At 42.7% G+C, this 15,000-nt stretch overlaps 4 protein-coding genes and 1 pseudogene across 4 annotated transcripts; 3 read left to right on the plus strand and 2 right to left on the minus strand.

The window, feature by feature from the left end:
• The first annotated feature begins 1,679 nt into the window (after positions 1 to 1,679).
• Positions 1,680 to 3,003, plus strand: LOC122584400. Its single transcript, XM_043756579.1, has 5 exons — positions 1,680 to 1,761; positions 1,831 to 1,892; positions 2,178 to 2,364; positions 2,470 to 2,546; positions 2,633 to 3,003. Exons 1-5 carry the CDS (start codon positions 1,680 to 1,682, stop codon positions 2,963 to 2,965), a joined length of 741 nt encoding a protein of 246 aa, XP_043612514.1. The 3' UTR covers positions 2,966 to 3,003.
• Positions 3,004 to 3,181: 178 nt separating this feature from the next.
• On the minus strand, positions 3,182 to 5,389 carry LOC122584417 (NADH-ubiquinone oxidoreductase chain 1). Its single transcript, XM_043756595.1, has one exon. It carries the CDS (start codon positions 4,245 to 4,247, stop codon positions 3,858 to 3,860), a length of 390 nt encoding a protein of 129 aa, XP_043612530.1. The 5' UTR covers positions 4,248 to 5,389; the 3' UTR covers positions 3,182 to 3,857.
• A 1,618-nt stretch (positions 5,390 to 7,007) lies between these two features.
• On the minus strand, positions 7,008 to 7,710 carry LOC122584415 (ATP synthase protein MI25-like). Its single transcript, XM_043756593.1, has one exon. The coding sequence runs from the start codon at positions 7,601 to 7,603 to the stop codon at positions 7,028 to 7,030; it is 576 nt and encodes a 191-aa protein (XP_043612528.1). The 5' UTR covers positions 7,604 to 7,710; the 3' UTR covers positions 7,008 to 7,027.
• A 3,817-nt stretch (positions 7,711 to 11,527) lies between these two features.
• On the plus strand, positions 11,528 to 13,467 carry LOC122584407 (annotated as a pseudogene).
• On the plus strand, positions 13,420 to 14,460 carry LOC122584412 (ribosomal protein S4, mitochondrial-like). The gene has a single exon (XM_043756590.1). The coding sequence runs from the start codon at positions 13,424 to 13,426 to the stop codon at positions 14,417 to 14,419; it is 996 nt and encodes a 331-aa protein (XP_043612525.1). The 5' UTR covers positions 13,420 to 13,423; the 3' UTR covers positions 14,420 to 14,460.
• The last annotated feature ends 540 nt before the right edge of the window (positions 14,461 to 15,000 follow it).

The following is a 15,000-nucleotide window of genomic DNA, read 5'->3' on the forward strand; positions in this document are numbered from 1 at the left end:
GTCTTTTCTCCTCTGCTTCCTATTGGCATTTTTCCAGAATTCATGGCCAGAAAAGTCCTTGGTGGTCTCTATTATGGAACCAGTGGCTTCCTCCTAAGATGGGTTTATTCTCTTCTTCTGGAGATTCCTCAGGAATGCTCTTCCTATGGATGACAGGCTCAGATACATGGGCTTTCAAATGCCTTATAAATTGAATTTCTGCATTAGAAGTCAACAGGATTCTTTACTTCATTTGTTTTGTCAAGGTGAAACTGCCTCTCAGGTTTGGTCTTATTTGAAAGGTGTTCTTAATGCTAGTTTTGTTCAAGATAGTATGTCTGCTTTCACTAAGACCTGGTTGCAAGGCAGTTCTATCAAATCTAAAATGGGATTTTTAGGGTAGTTTTATCTTCTCTGGTTGCTGGGAGTTCGGCTAAGGGAAGAGTACAATGGAAGGGGCCTAGGAAGATGTTCAACAACCATCTCCTTTCCGTGCAGAATGTAGTGTAGAAAAGCAAAGAATCTTTCCTGCTTCAGAGCTATTCAGAGCTAATAGGATAGGTATTCTATTTGAAATAAGGGGGCTACCCTAAGGTGGGATAGTGTGTCAGTAAACACGCAGTGGTTAAGGGCATAGACCTCTAGACAGGACAGATTAAATTGTGGGTTCCACCCCGCTTCCAGTCGAGTTTTATAGATTCCGATAGAGTCACCGCTCGCTTTTGCTTTTGACAAGATGCCCTAGTCCTTTTGGTAAGCGTAAGCATTTCGTAAGCAGAAAAAACTAGATATTAAACTCCCGGTATCAGTTACAATGCTCACTATTACGGATCCCACGACGACAGCTCCCGCTGAAGCAATTGTTCCTGCGGAGGTAGCTAAATTACCTATCCGCTATAGACGGAAAAGGCATGCTGTGGCGGACTTAAATAAACCTTAGTTGAAAAAAAAATTATTGGTGGACCAGAAAGAAATTATTGACCTTGATATAACCCTTTTTATACCGGAGTAAATTCAGACTCCTAGAATGGCACGCACGAAGAAGCCTACTCAGAGTAGGAATCCCGCACATTATAAAAAAAGGAAAAAGGACCTGCAACTACCTTAGACTTTCTTTAAGGAAGGTTGCAAATAAGAGCTGATCCTATAATTGTAATAGTAAGATTAGGATCCCGACTCATCTGTAAATTTAAGGCATATAAGGTAAATACATAGATCTAGGTAAACTTACGTATACTATACCTATACGGATCCTTTCTCTTATGAAAAGGAAAACTACGGGATAGCTATGCCGCAGTCAAAAAGACATATTTATGGATATGTACTAAGCCAGCTCTTTATACTAAGGCATATCAAAAAATGGGGTTCGATATAGGGAGTCTTTGCTGTTTACTGTTTACTTTACCTTTACCCAGCTTAAAGAACTGTGCCATAAATTCATAAGAACTGCTATTTGTAGAGCTTCTATAGCTTCGAGCCCTTTAGTTCGTTATCAAGCGTATAGCTTAGAGGGTGATCGCTGGCCACAAACTTGCAAGAGTCAGCTATTTGTTCACATTCAAGCATTCGTTCCCCACGTTCGAGCTAGTCGAATCAGTACTTATTGTTATACCGTTCGTGCCCCTCAGAGCCACTTAAGTCGCTTTCAAGAATAAAAATCCTGCTTCCAATTAATAGACTGAAATGAATTTAAAGATGTTATGGAGGGTTTAAAAGTCATCGGTGCTGGAACTGCTACAATTGCTTTAGCTGGAGCTGCAGTCGGAATTGGAAAGATATTCAGTTCGTTGATCCATTCAGTAGCACGGAGTCCGTAATTGGATACTAAATTGTTTGGTTATGACATTTTAGGCTTTGCTCTCACGGAAGCCATTGCCTTGTTTGCTCTTATGATGGCCTTTCTGATCTTATTCGTATTCTGAGATTCGCTACCGTCAGTAGCCTTCCCCCCAAGGCGAGCGAAGTGACGTGAGGCGAGCGTCTGAGTGAGTTGAGTGAGGAAGTGAGGGCCCTGAGGAAGCGGAGGGAGCGAAAGCTGGATCGGGTTTCACTGTTGTGTTGGTTAATGCCCAACCACCTTCAAGAAGGCAAAGAAGTCAACTTCATAACCTTTTCCATTATCAGTAGCAGCAGTGGACGAATCGAGACAAGAAAAATACAGGTAGGAATCTGCTTATCTACTTGCCTTTCAACCTCAGAGCATTCAGTTCAGGTACCGCAGCGGTCGACGACTTGGCTGGGGCAGATCTTCACTCATTATCCTTCTTCGAACCTTTTGGTATGTATTGCCCCCTAACTATAGATCAGATCCAGCAGACGAGAAAGAAAATTCCGCACTGCTGCTGAGTCGTCGGACTTATCCACCAAAGGATTCGTGGAATTTCTGTGGATTGCGTTGGGGGAAATCTACCAAAGCTAGGCAGATAGATAGACTCCTTTCCCGCTGCTAAGGGAGAGCAAGAAAGATAAAAATTCTTGTTTTTTAACCAGCGCCCCCTTTTGGGTATGCAGGTACTAAGAGTCCTCTCACTACCAACCAGCAGACATCATCTGGCTGGGTCTTGCCGGTATCAACAACGATAAAAAAAACTACCAAATGGAAACAGCAACTAACTATGGCTCTTGGTGGGCCCAGACAACGTCCTAGGCGTAGGGGAGATCGGAGCAACAGGTAACGCCTAGACGACGTTTTTCTTCCTGGGCTGCAGTAAGTAGATCGAGAGGTCGTTTCGCCCCTTGTCCCCGAATATGGGTAATATGTTCTCATACAATGTTGCTCCAATCTGACCTAGCTGGCGAGCGATCCCAGTTCGCGACAGAGAACAAGACAGCAAGCGAGCGTACCTTTGTTCGCTTCTTCTCCACCAAGCACGGAAGTTTAAGGATAACTGTAGGTCGGTGGCTACCTAAGGAAACTCCGATTCGATCCGCCCCCCGGCTGGGAGGCATCTACCTCATCCCGATCACAAGGAGAGGTTCACTATGATGGGGGGTACTTCTTTTTTTCCCTTCCGGAAAGAATGAAATGCATAGGGGACCATCCTTTTGTTGCGGCATGCTCCTCAGATTTACGGATTCACAGGGGGCCTCAGGCCCTACTTAGTTGACTGACAATGACAAAAGCTTGCGAAACTAAGTAGGGCCTTTTGAATTGAATCTTAAGTAGTCTATCAGTGGTGCAAAGCTAATTGCCCCTTTTCAGTAGGGGGCGAAAGGTTAGACCTTAGAAAGTCAGCGAACAGCGGTTCATGTAGGTATGGCGTTCCCCCTTGACTCTCCTAACGTCGAGCTAAGTGATTTCGTAACCTTTTCGTAGCGTAGTAGAATGAAGGCTACGCACCGACGCTCTCTTTTCTATTAGCCTAAGCGTCTTCGCTAACTCGCTGGCCTACTATACCCTACTATACCACTTTTAGGGTAGGCTAGGCTAACTCAGCCGCTTACTTCTACTAATGTAGGGCTAAATAGCGCCCTTTCTTTTTAACCAATTTTAATTATTGCGAACCTATAGGTCCTTAGTAGCGTTGACAAAGAAGAACAGCCGGGTAAAAGACAACGAATCTTTTTATTTATATCTTAATTATATATATTTTTATATATAATAATTAAGAATAATTAAAATTTTAGGCCAGCTTGACAAGCTACCCTTCCTCTTGATCTGAGGTGCGAAGATCAAGATATCTTTTTTATGACTTCCATTCCACTTATCGATCCCGGCCCAGAAAAGTGACCGACCAGGGCCCTATTGATGAATGAAAGAAAGGCTTTATGAGCCCTGTAAGCCCACACCTGTGTAGAGTGGATCGTTCAACACCTGCGGCACAAACCCATTTTTGACCTATTGGTCCTAGTATCATAGGCGACCGAACGGCCGCCCCCTAATTACTAGACCAACCTGCTATAATAATTCCATAAACACCTAGCGAAGATATGGCAAACAAATAAAGTAGCCCTATGTTCAAATCTGACAATACCATACCATAATCAAAAGGTACAACGGCCCAAGCGACCAGACTTAACATAAATGTAGCCACTGGAGCCATTCTAAAAAGGAAGAAATTTGCACTACTTGGTGAAATAGGTTCTTTTATAATCAATTTAAAACCATCTGCTAGAGGTTGTAACAATCCAAACGATCCCACTACATCAGGACCCTTTCGACGTTGCACAAAAGCCATTACTTTACGTTCAGCTAGCACTAAAAAGGCTACTCCTAGTAGAAGTGGTAGAATTATTCCAAGTATTTCAGCTGGAACTGCTATGTACATTTTCGATTTTCTATTCACTCATGATCTGGCCTAGTCGACCCGATCATGATATTTCACTCATGATCTGGCCTGGTCGACCCAATCATGATATTGAAGGATGGGACCTTTTCTCGAAAAAGAAAGGAGATTCTATTTCTTCTTCCAAGCCCTTCTTAGAAGATGCAGTCAGTAAGCTCTCACTTATCTTCTTCATTTACGAAAATAGATAGATAAGAAAAGATGTCAGCCTCTCTTTTCTCGCGGAACACTCACTTAATGGGGCTATTTGAATTGGAAGACAACGACAAAAGTGAAAGAAGGAGGTCTATTTCGTTGATCGATGTCAATGGACCAAGAAATCTGTCCTTTGCTGAAAGCTCATAGGGTAAGAAGAATTGAAAGGTAGGTTTTGTCAGTGATTAAATGGAAAGGTCAGCAGGAGCGAAAACCAATCAAACTCAGAAAGATAGGTAGATCGAGCGCGCTGAGGGAAATTCGAGAGATCCGGAGACATGGCCACTACTGGCCTACGGTCCTTGCAGATTACATAGCACATGCTAAGAGCTGCGATGCCTGCCAGAGGTATGCAGGAATCCAGCGCAAGCCGGCTTCCGAGTTATACCCGATTATAAAGCCTTGGCCATTTCGAGGGTGGGCCATGGATATCATCGGAAAGATCTATCCCAGATCTTAAAGAGGTCATACTTTTATCCTAGTATAGTAGCTACGGTCCAGCCTTCTCCACCTTCTGCCCTGGGTAGAAGCCGAGCCTCCCCAGAATGTGACTTCTACGGAGGTAATAAGGGTCTGGTATATATTACTGTTATTCGTCCAGATATTGCTTATGCAGTTCATGTAGTGAGTCAATTTGTGTCTGCTTCTACCGGTCGGTCCCCGTCGCGGCGTTAGGAGACATTCATTGGGTAATTCCGCAGAAGACCACACAGGCCATAGGTAACGGCTCTTATGCCTTGCCAGCAGAAATCAATCCAGAGACCGTCCTCCCTATCGCCCGCCCAATGCTTACTATCGAGATTGGTTCGTCGGGCTTTACTCCCATTCCAAAGTTTCCGAATTAGCTTTAGAGATTGAGCAAGTGTAAAAAGTATAGAGTGATCTGGTTTGCGCGGCTTTCAGGTTATGTCTACTAGAATAACAACCCGTAGTCTAGTTGAAACCCTCTTTTACAAGATTACAGACTAAAATGACTCGCTTTCTTTCTGAATCTGCTTTCTCTATTGACATATAAGAGTATCGACTTGAGCGCTTCCTCGAAATAAAACGGCGAAGGAACGCCTTCTCTCTCGTGCTATGGCTTTGCTTCCTTATCTGGGGAGACGTGACTAAGCCTAAAAGGCGCTAGACGGCACTGTTGGCGTCTTATTGTCTTTCCATAGGAACTCCTAAAGTATACTTATGCATTTGAGTCTGTTCAGTCGTGCCTATCCCCGATAGTCACTCCTTCACTCACTTTATTTCCTTATTTATGTGATTATGTGACACGTCTATCTTTGAAACTATTACCATTAGCTAAAAGACAAAGATGAAATTAAAGGTAAGGTCTAACTAAACCGGCTCAGTACTATGACCCCGACTCTGTTTATCTATCCCTTTCCCGACTCTGTTAAGGAGGATCGCTAACCCAACTCTTTGAATCTCTGACTAAGCCTGTTCCTCGAGTACCGCTTGCTAATCGGCTAACGGAACTGGTAACCGTTGACTGCTTCTTCTCTTGTCTTTAACGAGTCACTCTAACTCTCTCCTCTGTCTACGCTCGTTCCTGTCCTTAAACGAAGCTCTCTCCGGTTGCTTCCTTCTCCTTGCTAAACTATAAATGATCTCTTACGACTAGCATTGCGATTCACGCATCTCGCACAACCGTGCCTGAGATATTAGTGGTGAATACTCTTGTATACTAGCCGTCTCACAGGTTCTCGTTAGCAAGGATAGAGAGAGAAAAGGATAGCTTCGAAAGCCTTTAGGCTAGGGAGATGCTCAAACCGGGGCTGGATCGAATTCCTGTAAGACTTCTATCCTTTTTATCTTTCTTTCTTACTATATTCCCTATATTCAATTAAAAGACTAGAAAACCTCTCTTGTGCGTCTACGTACCCGTCTTACCAATACTGATTAGCTTAAGACTGAAAATCTTAGTTAGATAGCATCTATTGTATTGTCTATCTTAATTCGCTTAAAGCCTTACTTTCAACTCGGCCTCCCGGTCAGTATATCCGAGTTCGACTTAAATAGTCTCGGTTTTCATATTCTTTATCTTTGATATGTGCGGTCCTCAATTGCCGGACGGCTGCCCTCCATCCCCTTGCTTCACGTGCGTGCCCTTCTTATCATTTGTTGGCTAGCCCTTTGTATTTCATGGCATGGCTACATGTGCCCTTTGGATTTGATGGCACTTCAACCGGGGGTCTTTTTTCATCCTTCGATGCTAACTCTGAACTCATGCTTCCACCTCCAGCTTAAGCACTTCTATCGATCAATTCTGGTTCAAGATTTGAAACTGACAGCCGAACCCAACGAGTGAAGTATACGTAAGGAGTCAGAAGAAAGCAAGCAATAAAAAAAGAAAGATTTCACGGCGATATCAATTCCGTCATATCTGAAAAAAATTCCTGAAATAAATAAAGAATTCTGTCACTTCAAGAAAGAAGGAAGGAATTCCATCAATAATTGCCAAATCCCCAAATTACTAAAGTACTTGCTGCACTTCTTGGGAAAGAAGTCGTCTTGGTATTGGATCCGCTCTTCTCTTAGCATGAACATGAATTCTATTCTATTCGTCTTCTTTATTCAGCCCCCACCCGAACCATTCTTAAGACCACCAAGCCCTCCCGAATGAGTTCTACTATAGAAGCTTTCAACGTAGACCCGGGGACAAATCTTTCACTCACTGAGAAGTGAAAACCTGTGACTAGATCGTCCTGAAGACGGATGCGACGGGAAGAAGTGGCATTTGGAAGTGTTGCTGACTTAACATTTAGGTTTCGGCATAACAAAGCTTGCACTGTCTTTTCGCACTTAGGCGCGCTGCGTGCCATTGGTAATGATTCTACTACGGTGCCACAAATTCGCAAGCTGATCCTAAGTAATCGTTGTTGTTCATTGGATTCCAAAAGAACTACTTCGTTAGGATTGAGGAATTGCTGTAATTCTTCCTGAATAGCCTGGATTCTCCCGTCGAGAGTAACTTTGAAAGTCTTACCTAAACTCTTCCGACTGAATATAATAAAGCCTATAAAACAACAAGCTACTATCATTTCTTCATTATAGATTAAGATCTTCTTCGAACTTAATGCACAAATAAATAGAATAGCAGCAAATAGCATCTTTCTAGCCTGCATATTCGTGGAACTCAATCTCATTTAGAAAGCCTTCTCTCTATCTTTCAGCAACTGAACGGGAAGTGGTTTAGGAAAGGACTTTAGAATAGGATGCGCTCGCCCAGCGAGAAAGGCCCTGACCCTGCCAACCAAGTAAAAATAAAAAAGAAAGAAGAGAACGAAAAGAGAACTTCGTATTTTGGTAACTCTCTAGGAGTCATGTTTAACCTTGAATGCTATTAATAGATTCTACAGCAATAGTCCCTCGGACTCGGAAAGTAATAACGAAAATGGCTAACCCAATAGCAGATTCCGCAGCTGCCACCGTTGGAACCAATGAAGCAAATGATTGACCCATCATATCATCCGAAGAAACGGAAAATACCAAAAAGTTCGAATTCACAGCTAATAACATTGATTCAATTGGCATTGACATAATAGGAATATTTCGTCTATTAAGGAGGATTCCCCGAATACCTGAAATAGAGATGATCATAGAAAATGTGAAATATTTGATAGGATCCGTTTCGGGAACGTAGAATGTAAGAGAAATTCAAATGTTAGAACTCCAGTACGTATGAAACCAAAAGAAAAAAGACTTTTCGGAAACCGCCGTCTCATCCAAAGGAATAGAACTGGAGGGCGAACTTCCCATCTGTTCCCGTCTCAATGTGACCTTTTCTCGAAAAAAACAAATCCTGCCGACATACGGGCATTCTTTTTTGTACCTTAGTACACTGAACACCAACCCCCGGAAAAAAGAAAACTACAAGCAATCATGAAACTGGCAAAGCTTGATAACCATTTTCTCATGACGAGCTGGATCATTTTCACAAGATTTTGAGGAGATCGCGCATCAGCTCTGAGATATTCCTTAACCCTTTTCCGCTACAGGTAAAGAAAGAGGCAGAATTCGTTATCGGAGTATCCTCCGCCAACTAACCTGAGCATGCTCTCTAACATCACATACGAGATTCTTTGTCTGGCTTTTCTCACTCCTTAAGGAAGTGTCTCTTCCGAGTCTTTTCTCACCTGCTTTCCTAAGCTAAGTCAGACATTCAAATCAAGTAAAGCGAATGAGAAACCTTCTTGGAATCAGTTCGTTCGGGAGGGTGTGTTAGTGCCAGTACGGGGTGTGGTACTGGTTCTCATTTCCTGGTTTGGATTTCAGTGAAAAAGCTTTGAAGCCGATATCAAAGGAGTTCCTTGCTTTCTGACCCCAAGTGTACCTCATTGGTAGGCTTTCCCCAACGGTTGCGGCCTGCTGTAGTATGAAGTACGCCCCAAGAAATTGAAGAAGAGTCTCATTCGTTAGCAAAGTCGATAGCCAGTCCATCTTGTCTTCTCCACTTCAATGAAAGCTAGCTCCTACTCCTTTAGGATTCCTTTTTCACTTTTGTTACGAACCTTCACATAGATGACGAGGCTTACCGAATGAGTTGAACATAGTGAAACGAATCCTCACTACCTTTGCCCTAACTCAGAGAGAGAAGGCCGCTCAAGCAGAATCCGAATACGACTTTTGTAAACAAGAGCTAAGCTTCACATTCAACAACAGCAAGAAGACGACTCTCAGTATGCTGACCAAAACAGCTAGCTTGGTATCGGATCTTTTCTAAATGATGAATTTGCCCTTCGACGGGTACTCCTACTACTTCTAGTTAGTTAGTTAGTCTACCTACGTCATTCTTTCTTTATCTTTCATAAGTCAATAGTCAATTTCCCACGGTCAAGCCTAGTGGAGCTCCTAGTCCGACAAGACTAGCTTTGACCAACAAGGCTGAAAAGAAGCTTTCTCCTCTGCTGTTGAAAGAAAAGAAATGGGTCTTGCCGAAAGGAATTGGTCTAATTCTCAACTAAATCCTTGGATTGCATGAACCATCAAAAGGAGGGGTGGATATGAAAGAGTGAATACGAAAAAAAAATGAGGATTTGAATCAGATTGTATGGTTTTGCTTGAATTGACAAGGACGCGAAACGGTCTAACAATAAGGTTGGAGGGAGCTTTGAGTTCTAGTTGTGAGTTCCAGTCTATAAGATGGGACCTGTAGTTCCGTAGTTAATAAGTATGAATCCAAACTCTAATCTGAGTTCTACTATAAGGACAGGACAGATGGGAACTTCGGGGATCTCAAATACCTAAATTCCGGGTTTTAGTCCGACTTCTATCTGCTGGGGTACGGTATTAATTACTTAATATAGATATATCCGGAATCCCTACCTCATACCGCAGGCACTAGTGAGGCAACATATGATCATAGGAATAGTCTTGTTATGAGTTGAGCTCACGTATAGGATGTTTCAAGTTTGAGCGAGCTAATGCTCTTATTTCCGAGCTTTAGTAGCTAAAGTGGTAGCGAGTCGGTAGCGGCGAACGGTAGCTATCGGGACTATCTTACAGTTGCATGCTGCATTAGCTAAAGCAAGCATAGGTCTTTGTTATAGGAGTGAATAAAAGGATGTTCTCTAGAGCGAGCGAACGGTACGGATTTCGCCAACAACAGACTCCTCCTTGTTTGACAGCTCTTTCAACAGCACGACGTATCTTGGCCGATATTCCGCCACCAGCCTTCCGCTTTTTACAGCTGATGTAGTAAAGCTTCCGGCCACTGCTTCCACAGCAAGACAGGTCCTAAGGTAGTTTGAGTGTACCTCTTCTTCTATTTAGTATGCCGCTCTATACCTTAGTATCCCGATCTAGTGAGTTGTCAGAATCTTCCTTGTCTAAATCAAAGTCTTGATCTTCTCCTATCTTTCGGCAAGAGTAGGTCCCTTATTGTGGTCTTTTCTTCAGTCTTACGTCGCCGAGGGAAATTAGCCAATCAGTATGTAGTTAGCCCTTGTCGACTCTTCCTTTGTTTCCCCTGCCTCCGGGCACCTTAGAATAGATTTGATTGGAAGGAGGGTGAGGAACGAAGACAGTGGTTTGACTGCTGGGATCCCAATAGGCCTGCATCAGCGGAAAATGGAACTATCGAATCACGGGTGACTCCCTTTATCGGGATGAGAGGAATTGCTTAATCGGCATTTCTGTCAATCGGCAGAAGACTCATGCATCCTGGGAGGGTACGACTTCAAGGGATGGACTCGATCACACTGCAGCACCCATATAGAATGGAAGTATACGCTTATCGTTGCCTAAGGGTTCTTGCTAAGACTGCTTTCTCTCTTCCGTATGTTCAATTTTCCTTTCAGCAGTGACATCGAAATGTGAGATTGAAACTTTTTTCCTAAGCATTTGCTTGTTAACAACCTTCTGAGGGTTAGGTGATGGTCTCGTTCCAGGACAGCCCATACATAATAAGAGTCTTCTTAACCGTAGTAGCAACAATTATTTATACTTATTCTATAAGAATCAATCCGGAAAGACAGCATTAGATACCTCAGAACTAAGAAGAATGGCAGCCGATGAGATTTACCTTCTTTAGGACAGGAAGGAAGAGAGCATTACAAATTGCCCTATTTGATCTAGTCTCTTCCATTATCGATACCCGTACATACTAAGATCTAGGTAGCAAAGGGAGAGAGAGATTTCCTTCCATTAGTTCTATATATTCATTTAAATGAAACGCGAGGATGAAGCCTTCTGATAAGCCGGTTGAGCTCCCTTCCCTCTCTTCTTTTTTATCCTTTCTTCTTCTTGGCTTCGATGCAAGGGAAACTATATCCTAATACCTGGAACTCCGAGAGCTAGAACGGCTACAGGCTTAATCACAGAGGGTGACAGATCGAAGAAGCAGGGTTATAGTATAGGGATTGGTTCAATTCGACTGTAAGGATAGGGATTGGTTCAATATGAATGGCTTATTCGAATAGAGACGAGACCTTACACTTCGCAGATAAGATGGAAGGAGAACTCCTAGCAGCAGGGGAGGATGCAATTTCAAGAGAAGGAAAAAGTACTAACTCTTCGCCTTTCAAAATATTGCGTATATAGAGATAGTCAGTCTTGACTTATCTCAAGCAATGCCCAAAGAGTCCCATGCCTTTCTTGGTCAGACCAAACAAAACTACTGGTGATTTCCGACAAGTCTTTCCTAATTTTTAGAGCAAGAAGCGGAACAACAAGAAAAGAAATTGACCTATGAATGCAACCAGCCCACTTGAGCAATTTTCCATTATCCCATTGATTCCTATGAAGATAGGAAACTTGTATTTCTCATTCACAAATTCATCTTTGTTTATGCTGCTAACTCTCAGTTTAGTCCTACTTCTGATTCATTTTGTTACTAAAAAAGGAGGAGGAAACTTAGTACCAAATGCTTGGCAATCCTTGGTAGAGCTTATTTATGATTTCGTGCTGAACCTGGTAAATGAACAAATAGGGGGTCTTTCCGGAAATGTTAAACAAAAGTTTTTCCCTTGCATCTTGGTCACTTTTACTTTTTTGTTATTTTGTAATCTTCAGGGTATGATACCTTATAGCTTCACAGTTACAAGTCATTTTCTCATTACTTTAGGTCTCTCATTTTCTCTTTTTATTGGCATTACTATAGTGGGATTTCAAAGAAACGGGCTTCATTTTTTAAGCTTCTTATTACCCGCAGGAGTCCCACTGCCGTTAGCACCTTTTTTAGTACTTCTTGAGCTAATTTCTTATTGTTTTCGCGCATTAAGCTTAGGAATACGTTTATTTGCTAATATGATGGCCGGTCATAGTTTAGTAAAGATTTTAAGTGGGTTCGCTTGGACTATGCTATGTATGAATGATATTTTGTATTTTATAGGGGATCTTGGTCCTTTATTTATAGTTCTTGCATTAACCGGTCTGGAATTAGGTGTAGCTATATTACAAGCTTATGTTTTTACGATCTTAATCTGTATTTACTTGAATGAGAACGCGGCGGTCAAAAATAGTTTACCCCGCGAAAGCGGGCTGGTCGTACCGGCCAACACGTCTCTGCGTGATGTTGTCACATCCGCAGCCCCTGTACTGGCTGTACCCTCCTCGCGTGTGGCGAGGCGGAATCATTTCGGGGAGTGCTGGGCGGCACTCTCTGTGGCGTTAGCGGTCGTAGTTAGCTTTGCTATGGTAGGAGAACCGGCTTTCGCCATGGAGCCGATACGGCCTATAGCAGGCATAGACCTTAACGTTAGTCTAAACCGATATGGGGAACCGGTGGTCCTGCCACCGCAGGTGGAGTGGATCAACGCGCTAGGAGAGCGCGAACTTTTTGCTCGGATACGAAGTCTCCAGAGCCGTGATTACTACAACCTTCCTCCACAGAATAATCCAGGGGAGTATGAGGGGCTTGTTCGCGATCACTTGGAGCAAGCTCTAAATATTTCCCATAGGCGGGAAATAGTGGACACGGAGATGTTTGAGGTCCGCGTGTTGGAAAGAAAAGGTCAGTTGCAAAACAAGCTCCTTCTTCTGATGCGAAACGATCGGAATCTCCCCGAGATACTTCGCCTTTCCCCATATTATAGGCCCATAAGGATGTCCCCCGAGGGCTGTATACGCACCGAGGCCTATGGCTTTCTTGAAGAGAAGGCGGAGCAGGTAGGCTCTTTGCAAGACCCCTTTCAACGAAATCTCCTGGCTGCTAATTTGAATTTATTTTTGGAAGATATAAAAAAAAACGGTAGAAATTCACAAATCTACCGTGAATTCTACTCGCACTTTACCGGGGGCCCGCCCGCCGCTTAGCTTTTTTTCCTCAATAACTTCCAGGAGATGGGAAGCTCTGTGAAGTAAAAGAAAAAAGGGGACGCCAAGTGACGTGACCATGGGGGATGGCAAGCCAAACATTACTGGGGGGCTTTGAGAAGAGGGGCAACAGTGAAGATGCCAAGAATGGCCGTGTCTATGGGGATGACCGGTCTTAGTAAGAATCTGTTGCAAAAGCATGTGAGGGAGGAATGCCTGCATTAAGATTTAAAACTTGTCGTCTACTTGAAGGAAATGTTTGGAACAGGGAACTTACAATAATACAACGCCGCATTCTTCGAAGATTGAGGAACAAGACGAGATCTATTAAGAGAATGATTTATTCTCGAAAAAATCTGAATAGTTACATCCAATTACAAACTACACGAAAGTTGTCCCTTTTTTATGGAGATTTACCCATCACAGAGATGCATAGAGGAACAGAACGAACTTCATATATCCCTTTTCTACTCAATCTAGAAACAAGATTGGACGTTATTCTGGTTCGTCTCCATTTTAGTGAAACTCTTCCTCAAGCAAGGCAGCTGATAAGTCATCGAAGGCTTTGTGTGAATAATGTAATAGTCAGCATTACTTCTTTTCAAGTTTCCCAAGGTGATTTCATATCTTTGAAAGAAAATGATGCTATAATCTATTCAGAAATAAGGAGATTCTTCTATATCGAAATTTTAGTTTCTAAAATAATAGGAAAATTCCTGGATAGCCCGGTAAGAATGTGGAGAAGAACCAAAACGGAATGGTTCCGCTTACTTAAAACTAAGAGGGGATGCCGCCTACTACTGAAAGACCCGTTTTTGCAACAGTTGCGTTCTTCTATGCAAGACGAAGACTTAGAAAGAACAAAGAAGTTTGGATCCGAAAAAGTATGCTTAGGCAGTTCTTTCGCTGAACACAAGAGAATAAAGAGGAATTTTTATCATTTCAAATCGATATTCTTATCGAAGAGAAGGAACGAAAAAACCCTAAATCTTACTACTAGAAAAAGAAGTCCTATAGTTTACAACTCTTCTTTCTATAGTAATTTGACCTCTTGCTCCACCCATCAGTCTTCTATGAAGAGAAAAAGAAAAAGCTCTTCCCTATCTACTCATTATTCGGAGGTGAATCATAGAACACCAAAAGCTGTGCTATCTTATGGACCTAACATAGGTCACATCCCTCACGTGCGCCAAGAGCACATTCGATAGCATCCTCTTAAGGTTTAAAGATCCAAACCTTCTTCTTCTTAGCGGAAACGCCGTGGCCAAAACATATAAAGATCGGCATAGTCGCTCATAGGGGCATATCTATCCGGATAGAGGATAGTCTAGATCTTGATTCACTATTTCCATTTTTATTTTTATATTTATTTTTTTCTCTGTCTCGTACGAAGCAATGGGAGGCAAGCTATGACGGCAGGATGTGACCTTGCCTTTCCCCCTGCTACCGCCGTTCTAAGTTCTTCTGACTAAACGAAGTTAAGACTAAAGTTTCGGAACTGAAGTTTGCAACTTTTTTCAGCAAAGCTTAGTCAAAATCCGTCCTTCGGCTACCTTGGATCAAGGGTAGAGATAGGAAGTAAGTCAAAGGTAGATCAACAAAAGTCTTAGTATGGGAAGAGTCAGAGCGAGGGGAGAGACTTTCTAAACGAAGGTTAGTCTAAGTAAGGAAATGGGCACTCTGCTTACATCGAAGTAACTGCTGTCTCCCTTATGGTCGACGTTCTCTCCTCCCATCCTCTCCTTAACAGTCGAGTGATTTCTCATTCTCTCTCCCTCTTTCTATAGAT

This window comes from Erigeron canadensis, unplaced genomic scaffold, assembly GCF_010389155.1.
Source record: "Erigeron canadensis isolate Cc75 unplaced genomic scaffold, C_canadensis_v1 Conyza_canadensis_unscaffolded:263, whole genome shotgun sequence".
Taxonomy (NCBI): Eukaryota; Viridiplantae; Streptophyta; class Magnoliopsida; order Asterales; family Asteraceae; genus Erigeron; species Erigeron canadensis.

What these genes read in the sequence shown, in the direction of transcription:
- LOC122584417 (XM_043756595.1), bottom strand. Translation starts at nt 4,247, where the DNA reads ATGTACATAGCAGTTCCAGCTGAAATACTTGGAATAATTCTACCACTT.
- LOC122584400 (XM_043756579.1), top strand. Translation starts at nt 1,680, where the DNA reads ATGGAGGGTTTAAAAGTCATCGGTGCTGGAACTGCTACAATTGCTTTA. An exon ending in CGGAATTGGAAAGATATTCA is followed by an intron (nt 1,762 to 1,830) that starts GTTCGTTGATCC and finishes ATGACATTTTAG; the next exon opens with GCTTTGCTCTCACGGAAGCC. An exon ending in CATCTGGCTGGGTCTTGCCG is followed by an intron (nt 2,547 to 2,632) that starts GTATCAACAACG and finishes TCCTAGGCGTAG; the next exon opens with GGGAGATCGGAGCAACAGGT.
- LOC122584415 (XM_043756593.1), bottom strand. Translation starts at nt 7,603, where the DNA reads ATGAGATTGAGTTCCACGAATATGCAGGCTAGAAAGATGCTATTTGCT.
- LOC122584412 (XM_043756590.1), top strand. Translation starts at nt 13,424, where the DNA reads ATGCCTGCATTAAGATTTAAAACTTGTCGTCTACTTGAAGGAAATGTT.